At 45.0% G+C, this 23118-nt stretch overlaps 1 protein-coding gene across 8 annotated transcripts in view; it reads right to left on the bottom strand.

The window, feature by feature from the left end:
* Window positions 1-23118, bottom strand: part of SMARCA2 (SWI/SNF related, matrix associated, actin dependent regulator of chromatin, subfamily a, member 2) — a 169228-nt gene that overhangs the window by 16046 nt on the left and 130064 nt on the right. For 5 of the 8 annotated variants that reach the window (XR_006741294.1, XM_036433911.2, XM_045580153.1 and 2 more), the window contains 2 exons: window positions 10771-10988; window positions 1896-1949 (listed from right to left, as the gene is read on the bottom strand). Coding sequence is in view for 6 of the 8 variants with exons in the window: in XM_036433911.2 (XP_036289804.1) it covers window positions 1896-1949; window positions 10771-10988 (272 nt within the window). In the remaining 2 variants the exon portion in view is untranslated. Of the gene's footprint in view, window positions 1-1895; window positions 1950-10770; window positions 10989-12814; window positions 12911-23118 lie in introns of those variants that run through there. The other 3 variants (XR_004987180.2, XM_036433913.2, XM_036433915.1) reach the window with 2 other exon arrangements.

Here is a 23118-nt window from a genome sequence, read left to right as displayed (position 1 = left end):
TAGTCTGCCCCTAAATCCTATCAATCACACCTCTAAGGTTTTATTCTCGTCATCTTACCTATTACCACGTCCCATGCTATGTCCCTCTTCCCTGTGCCCGATGGCCCAGTCCTACTACGGTCTGTGTGGCCCTGTAAGGGTCCTGCTTTCCCATCTTCCACAGCTGCCTGCACACACGGGCCTGAGTACCTTTGCCTCCTCCTCCCTGCCACCGTCTCCTGGGGGGATTCCCCCTGGAAGCTTTCCCTATCCCTGCCCCATTCCTCCCCTCCCACCCCATGCATAGACATATACACATATATTGCTCATCCTCGGTATCCATTATTACTTTATAGAGCTCTTTCATTTCTCTCCCATCCTCAACACTTGCACAGGGATTGAACAGAAAACACTCAGTACCTTTGAACACACAAAGAAAGGAATTAAAAAGTAATTTAAAAAAATGTGTTCATCAGAATACAACCTCCGAACATGTAAGCTCAGGCTAATGGGGAAAGGAAGCAAATGCGAGAGTCAAGGACGAAAGAGACCCAGAGCCCGAGGAAGCAAACCCCAGCCCCCTGCTAGGGCTCTGGAACTTACAGATCACACACGTCTTCCGTAACGATGCATTTACTTATCTAGGTCCCAACCACCTGCAGTCACGTTGTCTCCTCAGAGAGCCCAGAAATGGCACTGGAGGCTTGCAATACCCTTTAAGGTGGTTATCAACCCACTGTCCATGGTCACATGGCCATGGCGATGGGAGAAGGGAAGAATAGCCATCTGTCCTTGTTCCCTGGGCTGGGTGTGTAGTACCATTTAGACCTGAAAGCCTCCGTCCTGTGTTGTGGGTAGAGCGTTTACCTGTCGGTTCATTATTGAAACTGCACACATAATAAAGTCAAGTACTTATTGTTTCAACCCCAAAATTCAAACCCAAACCGAGTTCGCTGTTACAGTGGCAAAAACAGAGCACAACTGACGTCTCTCAGTACACACGATGGATGGTGTGTCTGGCTTCCGGGACTGACGAATATTTACTGAACACCAACGGTGCCCAGTGGTTTCACCTCCACACAGACTGTGGGTAGGTACAAGTGACCCCCACGTTTAACCTCCTTCGGCACAGGACAATGCCACAGCTGGTGATCGGTCTCCATCCTGAAACACAGGATGCTCCCCATCTCTTTCCTCTTGGCCCTAAGTGGGATCCTAACCTAGTGGGGACGGTGATGCCCTAAAGGACATTAGACAAATGTGGAAAAGAGACGTTAAGTATCCTAGTGATATTTTCTTAAAGGTACAGGCCGACTGAAAGGGGAAAAGAAATGCTACTTCCAGTGTCTTCACAACAACTCCCAAACCTGGTAAATCATGCAAATCCCTCTCAGCTGACATCGTCGCATTCTCACGAGATCTCTGGGAGGAAAGCATTTCCACTTTGCATCGGACAGAAGCGAAGGCACACAGAGGTTACAGACTGGCTCAGAACACCCAGGACCACAGGCGGCAGGGAAGTCAGAAGTCGCACCCTGAACCCTGCCCAGCCAGGTTGTCGCTGCAGAATGCCAGGCACAGCGCCCCCGCCGCGGGAGACCCAAGCACCACGTTGCTTGCCATGGAGCGGAGCTTCCAAAGCAGAGCGAGGAGGCCCGCAGGGTGCGACAGAAGCTGCGCTCAGAGGGAGGGGGAAGCCGCAGAAACCCATGGCTGAGGTGCTGGGGGCGCCTTGGTCAGACGTGCACTCAGAGAATGGACACCCCAGATGGAAACACTGCACACAACCCTAGAAGCCACAGCGGGTGTCCCGCACTCCGAGGAGGGGCCCCCGGGAGGGACCTCTGAGGAATCGGCTGGTTTGGTGAAGGGATACCTGTAATTTAGAGACACGGGGATACAAGACAGATCCTGACCTGTTTCCTTCTATTTCCAACTGAGAATTACTGGGCACCTTCTCCACGTTACACCTGCGGTAGAGTAGAAAGAACACCGGCGTCAGAAGACCTGGGTACCTGTCCCGCCTGGCTCCTGCCTCCTAGGTTGGGCGACCTTGGGCCATTCATGTCGCTCTCTGAGCCTCAGTCGCCTCACCTACCTGCCCTGCCCACCTCACAGGAAGGTCACACGGGGTTATGTCTGGAACCTCGTTCTGGAAAAATAAATACTTCTCCAGGATTTTCCTCCTCCTTTGGGACTTTTCCCGCTTCTCTCAAACATGGAAATGTCTACTACTCTGGTCCCACTTCCCTCCACTCCATCCACTGCTCTAGAAGCAGTGGGGGATGGGGGGTGAGGGTAGGAGTGCAGGGGGGATGGAAGACCATAGGAAAGCAGCTTTAGCTTATCCCAGTCTAGCTCCTCATTGGCAAACGGGGAAAATACTTACCTGGGAAAGCTGCCCTGAACCCTGCACAGAGGCCGCAGTTGGTGACGGCACCAGCACATACTAGTGGTGGGAGCCCCAAACAACTGCCAGACTCAGTTCTGAACCTCACTCCTGGGGAGTGGGTTCTACTTCCCGGAGCTCTCTTCCCTTCCAACAGCTCCCGGAAACGACCAGGGTCCCTTCTGAGAGTTCCAGGGAGCCTCTGCCCTTGAGGGTTTGGAAACGGCTGTGCTGGGGTCCCTTTGTGTGGGGGCAGAGAAGGGCCTGACAAGTGTGACAGGTCTTTTAATTTCCCCCCCATGTATTTTATTGAAGGAGGGAGAGGGATAGAGAGTTAGAAACATCAATGAGAGAGAAACATCAATGAGAGAGAAACACTGACCAGCTGCCTCCTGCACACCTCCCACTGGGGATGTGCCCGCAACCAAGGTACATGCCCTTGACCGGAATCCAACCTGGGACCTTTCAGTCCGCAGGCCGACGCTCTATCCACTGAGCCAAACTGGTTAGGGGAGGTATGACAAATCTGGAGGGGGGACCCCCCCTCCCCCCCACCACCACATCGAAATCTTACCCTAGAGCCTATTGGCATCCTAGGCCCAGGCATGGCTACTTAGGGATCCCTACTGAGAGGCACTGCCAGTGCCGCCCTAGGCTAGTGGAGGCATGGCAGAGCGGGCAAAGCCCAGGCAGAGAATGCAGGCGCAGTGCAGGCTATGGAGAAGTAGCTGGGAATGTCTGAAACAGAAGGGGTGGCATGGAGGACAACCAAGTTGGAAAGGTCGCTAGGCTAGATGGTGGAAGACCATCTTCCCCAGGGTAGGAGTTGGATCATCAGGCAGGCTACTGGAATGTGCAACGGGAAGCTGTTGAAGTTCCTAAGTCACCGTGTGAAATGCTCAGGTAAGTATCCAGGAGAAAGTCAGAATGACGGGCGACTGGAGACGGGGGACACAGGCAGGCCATGCTGTCCCAGGCCAGGCCTGCCACTGGAGGGAGGGCACTGAGAACGACAGGTGCCCGGAGGCAGAGAAGAGGTGAGCTGGGGAGATGTGTGTGTGTGCCTGTGCGTGCGTGTGTAGTAAACCTGGTATCTGAGTGCATGTTAGGAGTAAGTTACAGAATGGGAAATGCTTTTATCATTGCACTTAGGGGATATTGAATTGATGACGGTGTTAACCAAGGGGATGCAGAAGCCAAAATAGACTGTGCCGCCTCTGAAAGTATGAGTGATGGAAGAGAAACCTGCGAACGACAAACGCTGTCTGAGACATTCTACAGACCACAATGCAAATCGTTTGAGGGGAGATGGGCACGGTTCTGTGGTCTGAGAGTGACAGAAGTGACAGCTCACTGGGTGTGTGAGGTCTGAACAAAGGAAATTCCCGCAGAATAACTTTCAATGGGGCTGGTAAGGGGTACCTGGGGACACAGCTACTACCCAGAAGGTCGGCAATCTGACTGGCGTGGCGCAAAAAAAAGTACAAACAAAAACCCCAAAGCAGCTGAAACCAGTTTGGCTCAGTGGATAGAGCGTCGGTCTGCGGACTGAAAGGTCCCAGGTTCGATTCCCATCAAGGGCATGTACATTGGTTGCGGGAACATTCCCGGTAGGGGGCGTGCAGGAGGCAGCTGGTCAATGTTTCTCTCTCATCGATGTTTCTAGCTCTGTGTCCCTCTTTCTCTCCCTTCCTCTCTCTAAAACATCAATAAAATATATTTTAAAAAATAATTTAAAAAACACACACACAAAGTGACAAAAAAGAATATTACATAATGGCATGGATGTGGCTTTAAGAATGTATTTACTACAAGCCTATTTTCAAAAAAAAACAATGTGAAAAAAACACACAATCTCATGAAGCCTTGGGATGAATCAACTTGGGAAAGACGGCAAGTACCTAAACGCCCTTCAGGTAAGGCACTTTGGAGAAACATCTTGGAACAATGCAATGCTTTTTAATGAGAGTCCATCCCTTCTGAAGAATGAGTTAACTACCTGTGAACCTTCAAAATAGCAGTAAAGCTTTACTCAAAATGAGAGAAATGCTAGCCAATGCCTTTTCAGCATATATATGAATTAAATGAGTCCATATACATCATTTCCCCCCTAAAAGTGACCATAAACATGAGATGTCATTGTAGCCTCATATAATGGACTCACATGACCCCCCTTTCCCTGAATTCCCCAGTCTACTGCCTGCTCAGTAACGTGGGCTGGGAGGGCCACCCCACCACATGGTGAGCCCATGGAGGCAGGAAGCACTCTGGCCCTATTGAGCAGTACAGGGCTGGAAATGGGGGGTGAGGGTCGGGTGGGGGAGGGGGAGAATGCAATAAACAAATGATGTTCTACAGTACAAAAAGAACTAGGTAGGACTCAGAACAAGCTAAGGCTTGTTCATATAGAATCTGGGCTAACTAAAACAAGGGGCAGGAAGACAGTCCATGTTCAGGAAACAGAGCAGAGCCTGAAGAGCCCTAGGGAGAGAAAAGTCCTGTGGTTGCCACTGTGCTCTGTACCAGGGCTGTGTCCAGATAGGCCAGGCAGATAGTGCCAGCCTCTCCCACTGCTTCCCTGTGTGCTTTCTCAAAGCTGGTGGGCCTCAGGTCCAGGCCCTTCACAACCACAGGCCCCGAACTCAGGAAATACTCCTGCTACAAGTCTAACAACTTGTAAGACTTGATGGAGGGAGGAGGCGACAATGACCTCATATACCGATTCCAGATTCTTTGGGAAGGAGAACAATGCTCAGATTTAAAAAGCAAGGCATAATAAAGGCTGAACAAAAGCTACTGATAGGAGAGTGGATAGAAAGCTTATCAAGACCCTTCAAATGCGTTCAAGTGTCCAGTTACAAACTAATTACATCCTGAGATGGTGTGTAGGTTGCTCCTGCTAATAATGGTTAAGAGACCAGAGAACAGAAATGGAATCAGAAGAGCCAAGATAAGCAAATGTCCCCCAGCTCAAAAGGAGAAAAGGAACTGGAGACTGCTCTGCTAGAAGTGTACCCTTGCTAAAAACTTAGGAGAAATGACTCAGGTGCCATCGGGCTGTTTAGAGAAGATAAATAATGCCATTAAGAACCAGAAGGGGGTCTCTCAGAAAAAGCCATGGCAAGCGAACCTCATTTCCTTCTTTCAGCGGGGATCCTACGTGGATAGATTGGAGGCCATATATGTGCCATGTCTTGGTTTCAGCCCTTCTGGATAACCTTGAGAAAAGGGATGAACGTGGGTGACGTGACAGCGTGGTCACGTGGCTAATCAACTTTAAGGATTGCTGGTTAATAAATCCGTGTCAACCGGCAGTGATTTTTGGGGGCATGATAGAGACCTGTCCTTTGCCTTTTAGCCATTGTTCAGCAATAGTCTATAGCAAATTTTCAGATGACCAATGAAACTTAGGAAGACAAGGAAGTAAGTCTGATTTTTTTTAAAAGGCACAAAAATTCAGATAGATCAGTAGACTAGAATGAGAAAACAAAACATCAGTTAACTGGAACTGCATGGGGATAAGAATAATATCAGTAGGTGCAGGCTCAAAAAAAAGAAAAGAAAAGAAAAGAAACAGCATTCCAGCGAGAGAAAAGAGCTGTCTGCGTGTTTGGGTGAGGAGGAGTTTTCCAACAAGTCACATGTTCACGCGAGTTAACTCTGTGTCAAAGCTGCTGTTAGAAGTTAACACCCTCCTGAGTTATGTTAACAGGATCCTGGTGTTCGGAGTAAGACAGCTAACCACCCTGCAATTGGCCCGCAGAATCCATGTGATGCTCCGGGTGCCACGTGTTAAATGGGACACTAAGGAAGAGGAATGTGCTGAAGTCGGGGACCAGGGTGGTGCAAGTTGTAGGCTCCTTGGATAGCAGATAGCGGGGCGAGGTGTGTCAGCCTGGAGAAGGATGTCCTGGGGTGAATGTGTTTACAGATGTTTTAAAGGACATTTCTTAGACTCTCCGAAGGTCTGAGTAGAACATACAGAAGTCAGGGGACTGAATCCATCTTACTGCAGGAAATGGCAGTTGTGCTCAGTGGTGGCCTGTCTCCTAACACTGGAGCTAATGCCAAGCATGTCCACACTGAGGCTGGACGACAGATGGGTTGTGGGAAGTTGGACCAGGCAGAGATAAAAGCCCTCCCAATATTAAGAATCGCTCCAGGTGCCAAAACCAGTTTGGCTCAGTGGATAGAGCATCAGCCTGCGGACTGAAGAGTCCCAGGTTCGATTCCGGTCAAGGGCATGTACATTGGTTGCGGGCACATCCCCAGTAGGGGGTGTGCAAGAGGCAGCTGATCGATGTTTCTCTCTCGTCGATGTTTCTAACTCTCTATCCTTCTCTCTCTTCCTCTCTGTAAAAAAAAATCAATAAAGTATATTAAAAAAAAAAAAAAAAAAAAAGAATCACTCTAGGAATCTCTCTTTTCTCAGGTCAACACTAGAAGCCACGTCTCTAAACTTGGAATAGTCCTACCCTACCCTACTCTTCAGAATCATGTTCTACATCTCAGCCCGGGGACAATGCCTACAGGGTACAGATGCAAATCAGGTAGAATTCATTTTCAAAGAAATAGTCTTAACAAAAAAAAGAAAGAAATAGTCTTAGGAGAAATATCACATAAACTGAGAATATGGTTTTAAAAGTCTCCTAAATCAACAGAAAACAAAACATGCTAAAACAAGTCAGAGCAAAGCCTTCTTGACACTACTGGACAGAGGTTTCTGTTTGGGGAAATACCCGGTGGGGCGGTGGGAACCGGGAGCAGCAGACCAGCGCTACCTCAACAGCAACCGCTGCCGAAAGATGAACCCCACAGCACTGGCTCTTTGGGGTGACCTTTTAAAATGAGACCTGGTGCCGGAAACACAGGCAACCAACAGATGCGTACATCAGGATCCAGGTCCTTTATTTACAAGAAGATACATCTGTCCCAGAATCATAGAAGAACGTTGGGGGGCGGGGGCGGCAGTGAGAAACTGTCTCGTGAGAGATAGTTAGTTCTTACATATCAATTAAATATAGATGGCAGGTCCTGCCTACTACACTGCTACTGTGCACCCCTCACGGAGCTCTCACACAGACCGGGGTGACGGGAGGCAGGTTAGCACAGGTGGTGCTTCCTTTCCCGGCGGGCTGAGTTACTATATTAGAAGCTGACTTTAAGGATGCAAAAATCTGAACACACGGAGAGGGAGGTACGTTTCCCAGCAGCGTGCTCTAAATCCAACCAAAAATATGACAACATATCTAATTACAGCCCTCCTAATTTGAGCGCCTCCTACTTGAACACCAAGTTTGGTAAGAGAAATAAAAAATAAAAAACAGTATAAATAGAGTAAGTGCTTTTTCTAGAGGGTTATTGACATGAAATGTACATGAAACACGCAGTGGTGGGACATTTCATGCATATTCCCCAGCATGTGCCTAAAATGTGGGAGCTAACAGAATCGACCTTAGAGGGGTACTTTTCAAAGGAAAGATAAAATAAATAAATAAAACCAGAGGGGGTTTTGGGGGGACTATTCAATGTCTGCATGCTGAAGTATGTAACTCTCCTTCCACTACCACACAACTGAAAGCTTGCTCAATAGCCAGTCCCCCAAAAAGTGTGTTTTCTGGAAAGAAAAAGATGGAAAACCTGTCAGCAAGGACACTGACTTTATTGTGCGCCGAGCCCCACTCACCCCCGTGGCTTCTTCTACACAGTCTGAAAAGCTAATGATTCCTTATTAAACTGTCCAAAAGCCTTGAGCTGTATTCACTCATCAAATCCTCTAACACCTCAAGAGACAGGTGAGTAATTATTCCATTTTGTGGATAAGAAAAGTGAGGCTCCGGGAGGCTAAGTAAATTGCTCACCCCCAACCCCAGGAAATGCTAGGGTTAGGATTCAAACACACGTATTGATAGTTAAATCAGAATGCTCTTATCTTTCTTATTGAGCCACAGAGCAGTCTTAATTTGTTGTAAATATTATCCTTTTGTACATGGTGAAAACACATATCTTGTAGACTGTTTTTTAAAAATCTCTACAAGTTCTAAATGTTGATGTAGTCAAATTTGAAAATCATTTTCTCAATTTATCTTTTTTTTTTTTATTTTTTTTTTTTTACCTTTTACATTTAGGTTTTAAATCCAACTGGCCCTCACTTTCATCTGTTTGATATGAAACACGAGAGGCGCTGGTGCTCTCAACGGCCGCACTCTGCCTAGCTGACCTTTAAGTGGCCTGACCTCTGCCTCTCTGGGTGGTTTCTAGGAAAGCGGTCAGCCCACAGCCATGGACATCCCTAAGTCACACACTCCGAAGGCTGTGGAGCCAGCAGGGGACAGCGAGGAGCGGAGGGGCCGGGTGTGAGGAGCTTGGTGCTGCACGGGAACAGGCACTCCTCCTGGAGGAGGGGCCGTGCGTGGCGTGACGGGGACTGTGACAAACCAGAGCACGACAGACAGACAGACAGACAGCCGGCAGAGGAGGCAGCCACTTCCTCACCCTGAGCAGCTGCTGCCGGAGGGCAAGTTGGGTAGATTGCTGCCAGATATTTAGGTTTTTCAAAAAGGGGGTAGAACAACCACCACCACCTCTAAAGTTTTATTAAAAAACAAACAAACAAACACCCAACTATGTGAAATATGAAATAAAACCATCTGTGGTTCACTGGCTGGTCACCTCTTTCATGCCATGAAGCAGGAGATAGCCATCCCGGGAATATAAGGCCTGGCCTCCCAGGACTTCCTTGGCTGTTCTCAGCACTACAGCAGCCCTACCCTCACTCACAACAGGTAATGACCAGATGCCTGTCAGAGACCCAGGCACACCTGGTCAGAGACACAAAGGGCCAGAAGAGTTAGAAGTATATGCAGAGTGACATTCTCTATTTTTGTTCTTTAAACCAGGGGCTAATAAGGCGTCACAGTCCAAGCCAGTTTCCTGGATGCAAACTGTTCTGCCTTCTGCAAACCTACCCATAGGGTTGGGGGTAAAGAGAAACTTGACAGAGTTCCTGACTTTTGATTTATAAGGAAGTTTGCTGTTCATGTAGTAAAAGAATGGACATCTGGCCAATTTTTCCTCCCTGAATTGCTGTCATTCCCCTGTGTCAATAAGTAGCTCACTCAGATCCAATATAACAGGGCTGTCCCCTACGGCTACTTCAGAATTCTGAAAAAAAGGAAGAAAAAAAAAAGAGGGGGGGGGCGGATAGTAAAACTAGGAAGCAGGAGACCAACAAGACCTGGTCGGTAAAGAGGGGCAAGTTATTCTGACCCTTCACACACACACCTCCTCCCACTCACTCACTCGTCACCACTTCTGAAAAATAATAACAATATAGAGTAAATAATAAAAACTTAACAATAAGACCCCATGTTTGAAAGTTTCTTGCTTTTGTGACTATTTAATCTTTAAAATGACATTCTCTCCCTAGAATAACACATTCGCTAAAGTCACAATGAAAAACTAAGATCACAACTTAGTTCTTCATTTTAAACACTTCCAGAAATACAGAGCAACACTAGTTAATGTAAAAATAAAATTAAAAAAAATATATATATATATATATATATATTGCTAACTAAAATGATCAATACCATATGCAATTTAGAGAAATAAAATGTTTGTTTTGTTTCCTATCAATTTTTTTCATAGGAATGAGATGTGATCGTCCCATTAAAACTGCATCACATGATGATCAAGTGGACACCAAATCAACTCACCAGAATGTAGCCTAACTAGATTTATCTACTGTAGCGAGCTGATACCCTCAAGCACCTCTGCTTTGGTTTTCAAATAATTGTTCGTTGTTTAAAATGGTGTGGGGAGAGTATCCAGGACAGATTTCTCAAAATTCACATTCAAAAGTTCCATGAAAAAGAGGCAAACGTTTTCCCATATGCTGTCTACATAGCATTAGTGGGGAGAAGAAGATAGCTCAAGCGAGTGGTCAGACAAGAGAGTCCAGAAATGTTGGGAGGAAAGGAGGAGAGGTAACTTCGATGAAGCACCTGTTTGGTTGTAAACAGAGTCTTCACATGAAATATTTACGTTAAATATGCCAGGACCATTCTTTTTCTAACAACTCAACCCGGAAGTATAATTTCCCTTTATGGTTTCGACCCTTCCACATCCCTGATGGTTATTTCAGAGATCCATAAGACTCCTTCTCCAGTTCAGACTGTATTCTTGGTTTTGTAATCTACACTCCTGTTTCCAAACAGCCATCAAACATCAGACGAGACAGCAGTAGTGGCCATTTTGAACAGACCTTTGAGCGAGAGCCACAGAACGCTAAGTAGGAAGGATGCACCAGCCCCACTCCACACCCCAGTAACGCCTGCTCTGCCATGGCCGGGCCCAGGGTCTCGGCGAGGATGACCAAGGGGAAGGGGAGAAACACTCACCTGTCTTTGTAGTTGATCACAGTATCGATGATAGCATTCATCTGCTTTGTCAGTTTGGGGGGATTTGGTGACAACTTCTCTGCGGGAGGGCGACCCCGTCTCTTCTTAGCTTTTTCCACATCTTCTTTGGCGGGATCTTTATCCACATTTCTTCGTCTTTTTCGTTTCTTAAGCCGTACTTCCTCTTCCATTTCTTCCAAATTGCCGTCTTCAATGGCCTGTTGAAAGGGAACGGAGGAGAAAAATTCAAGACAAGAGGATAACACATACATACATACACACACACAAACAGAACTTGAATTCATTAGGATAAAATGAAACTAACCAAAAAATAATAGTTAACAGCAATCAGTGGGGTAGGAAGAAAAAGGGAAGACCACCATATTGAATAAAACGCATCTTTAACCCAAGCCTGTTACATAAGCAAAATACGTTGAAGGCCTGAAAACACTAACAGTAAAGAAGGCTATGACAAATATGAGAAGATTTGCACATTCAGGTGTCTGAAGGTAACTGAATCCAACTGAAATTTTGGCTCAATAGAAGAAAAAGACCTTAACTGTCTCATCACTGTAAGAGAGGAAAAGATATAATTTAAAAAAAAAAAAAGAAAAAAAAAGGGGGGGGAGGGAATGAGTGAAGAAAAAAATAATTCCTTAAGAATACATCCCTGCAATCATGTAAGCATTGACCATTTCTTTTTTAAAGATTTTTACATCCATTTATGCATGATTCACAACATAAATCAAAATTGCATCCAGATTTTTGTTCGAACATAGCCATTCGTAAACAAGGAAACGGAGAAGTACAAAGCCACATTCCTTTGTAAATGCACTTAAATCATCCGATGGAGAACACACACACTCACAAACAACAAACACTCTTTTTCCCCCAATTACCTGCCAACGCTTGCTTTAAACCAGAGCCAGCAGCACTAATGCAGAGAGATAATAAAATAGCTATAAAAACAACCAGGCATAAAAGAAACCTGTTCATAAATGGCTAAAAGATCCATGTGACAGACCCAGAAGTTTAAACTTTTTTCCCCCCCTAGTAAATCTCAAAACTTAAGAAAAAAACAGAGGTGAGGGTGGGTGGGACACAAAAGAAAAAAAAAAAGAAAAAGAAAAACCCAAACCACAACAGATAAAGAGTATTTAACCACAGAAAGAAAAATATTTTTTAAAACCTTTAAATTATATTTCAAGATTGCCTTCTCACACAAAATAACTGATGTTATTTATTCCTCCTGCCTCTCAATATTGCCTCCAGTATGCAAATGCTAATCAATCCTTTCTCGTAGCAGAAAGAGCTCTAATCATAAGGCAATTACCTTCATTTCTCCACAGCACCAAACATGGCTAATATTTATGATCATGTGAGTATAACAATCAATATAAAGAGTGATTACAGCTCAGACATAATTTCTTTCACTTGTGTACAATGCCTCCTGAAAAAGAAAGGTTTTGTGAAGAAAACCTGGTGCAGAACACACAACAACCTGGCATGTTAAAAAAAAAAAAAATGCCTGTGGCATTTAAAATCTATTTTCTATGCATCTTCCCATGTGCAAACCCACAGAAGCAACATGCACACAGACAGAGTCCTGAGGGACAGTCCGAGCCTAGGCCTTAATAATCAAAAGACAATTTCTATCACGATCCTACAACGTTCAGATAACCATTATGAAGAAGGCGAGATCTGATGAATTATGAGGGGGAAAAAGAAAAAAGAAAAAAAAAGCCCCATATCTTTTCATTAATATTCATTTGCCTAAAAGCAGGACACCCACTATACAGCTAAACACATTGCAGCTAAGCGAAGATTAAGAAAAGGAAATTGCCCCGAAAATCTTGGAAGCTGAACATGCTAATAATAAATACAGCATGCAAGGCTGTCAACAGTTAATGGTACTGCTCCCAAGCACCCAGTTGCACACAGAAACACGGAGAACACCACCGGCTTTGGATGTGTTACACACCTACACATGCCCGGGATGTAGTTCTACTGAATCTTCAAGACGGCAACGAAAAAGGATATTTACCTTACCACTATCAGCAGGCCGGCTATCGGAAATCACAGTTAGTGGGGATAAAATTAACAAGCCAGCAAAGCAGCGAGCTGCTAGTCTCTTCATCAGCTGATCAGGAAAAAAAAGAGAGCTGGGGAAAGGCTATGTTTTCATATACAAGTAATTTTATTTCACTGAAAATTTAATACTGAAAGGATTGTGGATACTCAAATCTGCTGTTTCATTCTCCCTACTACACAAGGCCCGAAACCTTCCTCCTTCAGCCTGTTTTAATATTGACAACTACTTATCATATTTTTTTTTCTCCTCTTATTATTTCAGGCAGCAGAATTAGAGATTTTTTTCTCTCTCTTTTAGCTCAGGCGGTTCCTGATTCTTACTTGCATGTTAACAATTAAGCTGATAAGGAAACAAATTAATATTCAAATTTACTTTCAAAAATTAAAACAAGGTATGCTTCTTTTTTGTATTTGAAATCTCCTTTTAGGGTTTTTTCATAAAACAAGCTGCATGGTTTTGGAGCACTCTAAGGTGATTTTTTTTTTCATAATAAAGGAATTTCTTTTTCATTAAATGCATGTCAGTAAAAGCAATGTGCATGTTCTTAAGTATAAAAATTTTCATAAAATATGTTATTCTTTAAAGAAAAACCCTGAACAACTGTGGCACTTCACTTTCAGTTTCATGCTGTAAAATTTTTCATTGTTTTTCTTTTCGGTGGGCTAAACGAAGAGGGGGAAGTTGTGAAGGAATATTTCTACTCTCTCCCCCCTCCCCTTAACTTTGCAAAAAAAAAAAAAAAAATGGGGGGGGGGGAAACAAAGCATAAGCTAGAGATAGCTGGACTGTTAAATCTCTAAACCTAAGTAGCTAAAGAGCAAAAACCAATTAAACTACAAAAAGAACTAGTAAAATAATTTTTATTACCATTGCTAATACATGCAGATTCTTATTAAATTTAGGTTTTTGGATTCACATGGAAACACACACAAAGTACTGACCATCCTTCCCCTTAAAAGTAAGGCTTTTATGCAGGAATGCAGACAAGCTACAAACATCCTTCCCTCCTCCCCCCCAAGACCCCAAACACATCCATATGCAGTGCTTGTTGTAGAGGGATTTCTAAGGTCTTGTTCTAATGGAAATCAATTCTCTTAAATATTTCCCGGTGCTTTTAGCACTTAAAAAAAAAAAAAAAAAGAGTGGAGTAAGATTACTCCTGCATGTTAAGTCAAATTATTCTTGGACATTTCAAACTGTTCTTTAATTAAAAAAAAAAATTACTTATTCCACTGGCTCCACTGACTCAAGTGCTAAGGGAAGGGAGGGGGGGGGCGCCCACAAAAAAAGAAAACTTGCTACACAAATGCTAAAGTACACTACCCCCGCAAGATTTCCCTCCCAAACCTTTTACCAGCACAATAATGAAATAAATCACAGAAGCAAACCCCCAGTTTCCGACTGGTGACGTGTTGCGCAAGAGTGCGAGAGAGCCCTAATTCAACATACAGACGGCTCCCATGCCGAAACTGCCTCTAGATTTAATGAAGTGAATAGGAAGGAAGTCGGGGGGGAAAAAAAGTGTACAAATAAGAAATTAACACTTTCCTGCCCTCCGCGGGGCGGGCGGCGAGCTACAACTACAGCGAAGTTTGGTGAGGCGCTTCTCCCCCTTAAAGGCGCACGCACCCTCCTGGCTCCGGATGTCACTAAAAAAACCCTTCTGGTGATTAAAAAAAAAGAAGAAAGAAAAAAAGGCCCAGCCAAGGGAAAACAGGGAAGCATATTGCAGCCTGCGTTTTTTCCTGAATGAAGCTGGGAATTTACTCTTCCCTCCACTGGATGGCAACCTCTTTTCCCTCCCTTCTTTCTCTTTCTTTTTTTTTAAAAAAATATTCCCCCCCCCCCTTTTTTTTAAGAATACATTTTTTTTTTTTTTTTTCTGATACAGGCCGGGCAAGAACGAGATGCAGACAGGCTCCTTCTTCGGCTGGATGGTGAGGAAGCGGCGTGCAGGCTGTGATAAGAGCCGGAGAGGCAGAGGCGGTGCAGGAGCAGCTCTGCAGCCTCCGAGCACATGGCAGCGCCGGGCTCGGCCTCCACACGTGGGTCCGGCCGGGCCCCGTCACCGGACAGACACCGGACACACACCACATCCTTTAGGGAGAGGCAGGCGGTCCAGACAGCCGGCTTGGTCCCCGATCTTCTTGGCCCGCGCGGGGTGCCGGGGCGCGGTGATGCCCGACCTCCCGGTGCACAGCGCAGCCCGAGGTCCCCGGGGACCGGGAGGAGGTACCGGGGCCCAGCACACAAAGGCCAGGCTCCGGTCCGGGGGGCGCATTGTTTCCCGGGGCTCCCGGCCCCCCGCGGCGGCTCCAGGCCCACGCGCGGCGCGGCGCGGCCCTCTGGGCGGAGCAGACCATCTCGGGGAAGAGGGACAGGGGCAGCGCGGTGGGCAGGAGACAAAGCCTGGGAGAGGGCTAAGGCTGGGAAATGGGGAGAGGCTGCCTTGTGATGCTGCACTCTGATCTGGAACATCACGTTTCTGCCCACGGGCAACGTTTCCCTTTCTCGCTCTAGGAGGAATTTGATTTCATGCATCCTTTTCGAACAGGTTGCATTTGGCGGATGGTAATCATCAAAACTTAATCATTGTCCAAAGCCGTGGGTCTGAAATTCTGAATCCGAAGAGCTGCCATCTTAATGAAACCAAGTGCTTAAAATGATGCCCACTCTCCACTCAAACTCTGGGATTCCAGAGAGCTAGATGCTGCTGGGGGTGGAGGTGGGGTTAGAGTGGAGGGTTGAGCATGAAAGAATTGGGTCATGTCAGTACCAGCACTTCCTGAGAACCACTCACACTTCACTAAACTGGATCCCATTATTTGGGGAGCTTAAACTTCACGCAAGCCCCTGTGACACCCCTAGAAGCCAGTAAGTACAGGTAAGGATCCTCAAAACCACAACTGCAGCAGCAGCAGCAACAGAAGGTGGGATTTTGCCCTGGCTGGTGTACTAAGTGGTTAGAGCTTCAGCCCATGCACCGAAGGGACCTAGGTTCGGTTCCAGTCAAGGGTCTGGGTGGCAGGGTCTATCCCCCCAGCCAACTCAACCAATTGATGTCTCTCACATCGATGTTTCTCTTTCCCCCTCTCCTTCCCTCCCATCTCTACAAAAATCAACGGGGGAAAATATCCTCAGGTGAGGAGTAACAAAAACAAAGTGGAATTTTACAGAAAATTTAACATTTCGTGTATGAGAAACTTTCTTATAACAGGAATATTTAAAAACAGCAAAAAAAAAAATTGAACATGGAATTCTTGCTCAAAATGGCATCATTGTAGGCACTAGGTTTTATAAAGACAGCAGCCCTTGGATACAGAATTTCAGACTCACGGCTTTGGACAATTACTAAGTTTTGATTAGTACCACCCCCCAAAGCAACCTGTTCGAAAGGATGCATGAAATCAAATTCCCTGAGGAGAAATAAACCAGACCCATAAGGGCAAATGTCTGATTGCGCTTCTATGAGAATGGAGAACAGTGGTTACCAAGGGTTAAACGGAGGAGGGATGCAATTATTGATTGTTGAGGACAGAATTTCAGTTTGGAACGATGAGAAAGTTCTGGAGTGGGCAGTAGTGATGGTGTACAACCACGTGCTGAAATGTACCCTTAGAATAGTTGTTATGTGTACTTTACCACAACAATAAAAAAAAAGTCCCTGGAAAGAAATCAAATTCTCTAAATATTATTGGGGGGGGAAAAAACCAACAACTGCAGGCTCATACATGATCCCGCCACCTCAACACAGAACACACAATACTGGTGACTTCTTGCTAGCGTTCCTCTCAAACTCAAACCGTACAGTATTTCAACAGGTAGCACGTTCAGTCTTGCCCTGGCCAATGACTAGAAACCTTTTCAAAAATCCCTATTCATTCAAATGTTCATGAGGAGATAGCCACAACATAAAAAAATACTTGTATATAGAACATAACTATCCATAAACGTTTTTAATTCATGTTCTATTTTTTTAATTGATCTTAGAGACAAGAGGAGTGACACATCGATGTGAAAGAGAAACATCAACAGATTGCCTCGTGTGTGTGTCCGGACCAGGGATCAAACCTGCAACCTGAGGATGTGCCCTGGCCTGGGAATCGAACCTGAACCCGGTTGGTGCAACATTCCAAACAATGGAGCCCCACCTGGCCAGCGCTCATAAACTTTATTTATATATATTTTTAATTTGAATAAAAATATTTTAAAAAAGAGACGAGTCAAGCTGAAGGCTAAACACTTTTTTTTTAGTGTGTATTTTTTCTTTTTCTCAGCAGTACAATTAAAACTGATGACATTTTAATTCAATAGACTTTCATTTCCTCACTCAATTTGCTACTTAACTCAGATGCCAACTGCACTCCCAGCTCTCCCGGAGTGGGGGACTGAACTGGAGCGGACAATGCTGCCCAGGCAGGGGAAGCGAATGGAGTCCCAGTTTGATGGGATGTCTGGTACAGTGAGCTTTTCAGCGTCTTGTTTAACTTTAGATCACCTTCACAAAAATGGACTCAGCCTGTCTCCTTTCCCTATGGCAGTGGTCAGCAAACTCAGTCAACAGAGCTGCAGTTTGCTGACCACTGTCCTGTGTCATAAGGAAGATATTAGGTCTAGTAATAATGTCGTTTTCTAATACTTTTTTAAATCGAATTTATTTAAACAATAAAACAAAATTTAATCAACAATATAGTTGCCGTTGTTTTCTACTACTTGTGCCCAACGCTCAGGAAGCATTTTAATCCCTCTGTTGTAAAATTCTTGTGATTTTGATGCAAAAAATTCGGTCAATGCATTTTTGAGGCATTCTTCATTATTAAATTTTTTTCCAAGAAGTAAGTTTTGCAAAGAACGAAACAAATGGTAATCGGAAGGGGCAATATCAGGAGAATATGCAGGTTGAGGGAGAACTTCCCATTCCAACTGGCGCAGTTTTTCAGCAGTGATTCTTGCAGTATGCGGTCGTGTGTTATCGTGGTGAAGAATTACGCCCTTCCGATTAGTCAGCGTGGGTTCTTTTTCTCTTAAAGCTTGGGCTAACCTTTCCAATTGGGCACTATACACTGCACTTGTAATGGTTTGGGTAGATGGTAAAAGTTCATAATGAAGAATTCCTTTAAAATTCCACCAAACACACAACATCACTTTTTTCGCATGCAAGTCAGGTTTTGGCATGGGCTGCGGAGCCTCATTTTTGTCCAACCATTGAGGCCGCCTTTTCAAATTAACATACAGCACCCATTGTTCATCTCCAGTAACAATTTGCTCTAAAAACAGCAAATGGTTTTGACGAGAGAGGAGCGAACTGCAAATTGTGACTCTTTGATTACGGTTGTTGTCGGTCAACTCATGAGGAACCCATTTTCCAAACTTTTGGACTTTGCCAAGTGCACGCAATTGATTGGAAATTGTTTTTTGTGAACAATTTAAAGTTGTCACAAGCTCTTGTTGGGTAATTTGAGGATTTTGCACCAAAAGAGCTTGAAGAGCTTCTTGATCAAAATTGGACACACGGCCTCGACCACTCTTGTCATCTAACGAAAAATTTCCCTCGCGAAATTTCTCAAACCAACACTGGCATTTTCTGGCACTACAGATGTTTTTTGCAGCCTCACTTGCTTTTCTTCCTAATTGGAACTCATAAAGCATGCAGTGCCGAATATGCTCTTCATCCGCCATCTTCTTAGCCCTAGTTTTGCAACAAAAACCAAACCAAACACAAACTTTTTCAAGTAAAACTTGTTAATTGCACTTCACACGTTCTGTAGATACCACGTGTTTGAAGGTTATGTCAATACAAGTCAACGCCAAGCAAGATTTTAAGCGAATGTTTAAACACGACATTAATTATTACTAGACCGATGCATGTGGACACCCAAGGGGGAAATGGAAAAGGGGAGCCATGGCTCAGCCAAATGAATAGAGGCAAATTAGTACATCATCATGTCAGATAAAAGCAATTTGGGGCTGGGAAGAGGTAAAGGCATAGGAAGGATAAAAATTATTTCAGGTAAGTATCCCAAGAAACTAGAAACACCAATCAGAAAGGATATATACACCCCTATGTTCATAGCAGCACAATCTACAATAGCCAGAATTTGGAAACAGCCTAGGTGCCCGTCAGCAGATGATTGGATCCAAAAACTGTGGTACATCTACACAATGGAATACTATGCTGCCATAAAAAATGAATTCTCATCATTTGCAGCAACTTGGATGGAATTGGAGAACATCATGCTGAGTGAAATAAGCCAATCAATGAAAGAGAAACACCACATGACCTCACTCATTTTTGGATAATAAAGAACATTATAAACTGATGAACCAAAAGATAGATATAGAGACAGTAAAGCAACAAGCAGACTGTCAAATTACAGGGGGGAGGGGAGGAAGATCTGGGGGAGATAATAGATCAACCGAAGGACTTGTATACATGCATATAAGTACAACCAATGGACATAAAACTCTGGGAAGGGAGGGTATGTGAGGGAGGGAGGAAGGGGGGCAAAAAAAATCAATAAAATATATTTAAAAAAATTATTTCAGCCACAAGATCGCTAAGAACCCCTAGGGTATCTTTTGGGCAGCATTAAGTAAATGCCTTATTCAGAGAATGCCTTCCAGATCTAGCAGATAGCGGCCACCCCAAACATCCCACCTGTAGACCTAGTCACATCACAAATAATCCAGTGACACCTTTGTTCTCACATGAGGCCAGCGTGAGGCTCCTGCTCCCTTGGATGGACTCAAGTAAAGAACCGGACAGAACCTGAGAGCCTCAGAGAGGCTTAGGAAACAATGGGGACTTCAAAGAAATGCAGTCCTGTCTTCTTATCCTGAGACCATTTATCCACCTCCTATCAACTCATAACACGGACAGAACTCCACCTACTTGTCTCTTGAGCAGGGCTTCTCAGACAGGCCTGGGCCACCTCGGGACTTCAGGATTCTCAGTACATGAAGACATGTGGGCATGGCTCAGTGGTTGAGGGTTGACCTATGACCCAGGAGGTCACAGGACTTATGCCCAGGTTGTAGGCTTGGTCCCTAGTGTGGGGCTTGCAGGAGGCAGCCAATTAATGATTCTCTCTCATCATTGATGCTTCTCTTCCTCTCTCTCTCTCTCTCTCTCTCTCTCTCTCTCTCTCACTCACACACACACACACACACACACACACACTAGAGGCCTGGTGTAAAAATTCATGCATGAGTGGAGTCAAGCCAGCCCCCCCTCTCCCCGATCAAGGCCCATTGGGCTGGGCTGGCCAGGGGGAGGGGAAGCAGGAGGTTGGCCAGCCAGCTGGCCCCGCCCTGTGGCTGAACTACTGGTCAAAGGGACAATTTGCATATTAGCTTTTTACTATATAGGATACACACACACACACACACACACCCCAAAGCCAAAAGAAGGGAACAGACTATGGGCAATCTCAATACTTGCAAAGAATAATCTTTCGAAATAGACAACAGAATGACCACGAGTATAGCCTCATTTGGAGACAATACCAAATGGTGAACTGGAGGTCCCTGAGCCAAAAAAAGAAAGCGGTTCTCTTCTGAGCTTCCCTGTGATAGGCCGTCCATGAGGACCGGAGCCCATGTCCAGGCTGACACACTACTAGACAGGTTCCCTGGTCTTGCATTGCACCCCCCATAGTTGAAAGCATCCAATTCAAATGAGCGGGCAGGGCAGTGCTTGTTCTGCCCGAGGCAGATGAAAAACTGGCCATTAGTAGCCCAAGGGAAGAGAATACATAAGTAAAACAACCCCAGAAATAAAAAATATCCTAGTTTGAGTCCACCTCAAGAGGAAAGAAAAAGCCTCAATGTCAATAAATCTTAAGACACAAGGCATGGTGAACGCTTCTACCACCCTCACCCTCACCACCAGCAGCAGCAGCTCACCCACATCACTCACTTCGCTCCCAGGCACACTCAGTGCTTCCCGCACATTTGCTCACTTAAAACCCCTAACAACCCTACTAGGTAGGACTATTGTTCTCCTCTCTTTACAGACATGAAAACTGAGGCACAGGGAGACGAAACCTCTTACCCCAAATCACACAAGGAAATTGCAGAGCCAGTTGGAGTTTGAACTCCGAAAGTCTGTCTGCATAAACCACACCTTGAACAAGTATGTTAATCTGCTTTGAAGCACGTAAGACAACTGAACCATCAGGAAAAGGCTAAATTATGCTTACCAGGGTTAGGGGAATAATGCAAGTGGGAAGATAAGACAGTACATCTCAGAAGGCAATCCAGCAACGATACATACACAGGTGTGAAACCTTTGCTTTGCATGGACGTATGGGACCATAAAAATTACCCTCTACACTGAAACCATACAAAGCCATTTTAATAATCGAGGGGAAAATTATTATTGTTCCATGGCCTTTACAAATTCATACGAAAACATTAAAAGCTCTTACTGTCCGTTACACATGTATAGGAAAATGAAAACATGGTAAAAGATTTGTTATCCTAAAACATTAGAAACATTGAGCATTACAATGTTTGGTGTTTTTTGGTAAAAGCTTATCAAGAGTGCTGGGAAAGCACTTGGCTTTTCCTTATTAAATAATGTGATAGGTAGTGAACATCTTCTCTATGCCTTGGCAAATTGCCAGGCATCAGCTTCCAACATTGTATCCTTTGCCATTTCAGTGTAGTGAAATATCTTTTTAATTTTAAAGTTTTGGGTTTGTTTGTTTTTTTGCTGGTGTCACTTTCTCTGGAAGATCTTTGTTTTCTTCACAACCATTTCCCATTTATGTTAGTAAGTTTGCCCGCACTCAGTTCCTCTCTCTGGCTTTTTAACTAAAGTCTCTATTAAGGCCAGGTTGCCATCTCACAGCTTTCTTCACGTGAGCTCTTTCTAGGGCTGTCAGCTGTCTCATCAGCAGTAAACACGTCATGATCCTCACAACCACCTGCCTGACTAGCCCTTGGCACCTGGGTGCCCACTTCACAGCAGCACCCTCTGCCCGGGCCGCACCACCACCTGCCCCGCAGTCACCGAGCCGGTCCACTCCTGAACCAAGGGAACCAGCCTTGACCGGCAGTCGAGGTTTCTGACCAGGTTCCTTATGATTACCATCGTCTTTCAAGGTGGCCACGAAGCTCTGTGGCCTGAACATTAAATGGCAAATGGATTGAGATTATTATTTTTTTTATTGTGGTCTTCAATCCAAAGTAAGTGCTCAAATGAGATCCAAAGTGGCTTTATGTTTCTTTTCTAGTGCAATTTAAACTAAAATACATGGAAGCGACTTTAGCTTGCTTTTTCCATTCAGCAGACTTTTAAAACATGGCGTGTGCTGTGATTAAGTGCAGGACCTGTCCTATTTTCACTCTGACGTTGCCCTTTTCAACTTTTCTAATCACATCCAACTTGGCTTCCTTTTGCTGTGCCTCTTCGTTTCTTGGATGCCCTTTCACCTCTGGCGGCCATTCCCTCTCCTGATTACCTGTTTCTGTAGAGTGCTGTGGGTGTGTCCCTGGGAGACCAGGGGACATCACCACTCCATGTTTCACTGTTTGTGCATGGACCCAATAACATGCTCCAGTGACTAATCACCAACTCACTTTGACAGGAGTGCGGACACTGATCACTGATCACAATGTGTGTGTGTGACCCACACAGTGATATGTGGACGGAAGAGCAGCAGCCGAGTTTGTATCTCATGCAATGACTCACAAGGAGGATGCCATGGTGTTAAGGGCTGAATTGTGTCCCCATCCCTCCTCCCAAAATCCACATGTTGAGGTTCCAACTCCCAGTACCTTAGAATAGGACCATTTGGAGGTAGGACTTTTAAAGAATTAGGCTAACACGAGGTAATCAGGGCCGGCCCTACTCCAGGATGACGGGTGTCCTCAGAAGGGGCGATTAGGACACAGATGCACAGAGTGAGGATCTTGTGAAGACACAGGGAGAAGGTGGCCATCTATAAGCCAAGGTGAGAGGCCTCAGATCCTTCATCCCAGCACCTTCATCTCCGACTTCCACCTTCCAGAAATAGGAGAAAATAAATGTGTTGTTTAATCCCAGTCTGTGGTATTTTGTATGGCAGCCCTAGAAAAGGAATACGTAGGGTCACTGGGATTTGTGATTGGGGTTCTAATGTTCCAGCTGTTATCACAGGAATGGAAATTTGCACGTACCGGAATAGTGCAAAGGGAGGCCCGCCTGTACATATATAAAACACCCCTGTGCACACACCTGTGATGGCAGCCCTTAGCTTTCGAGCCATCCT

Source organism: Pipistrellus kuhlii, unplaced genomic scaffold, assembly GCF_014108245.1.
Source record: "Pipistrellus kuhlii isolate mPipKuh1 unplaced genomic scaffold, mPipKuh1.p scaffold_m20_p_12, whole genome shotgun sequence".
Lineage (NCBI taxonomy): Eukaryota > Metazoa > Chordata > Mammalia > Chiroptera > Vespertilionidae > Pipistrellus > Pipistrellus kuhlii.
The sequence above is the reverse complement of the archived record's forward strand: the minus strand, read 5'-3'. Positions and strand labels throughout refer to the sequence as shown.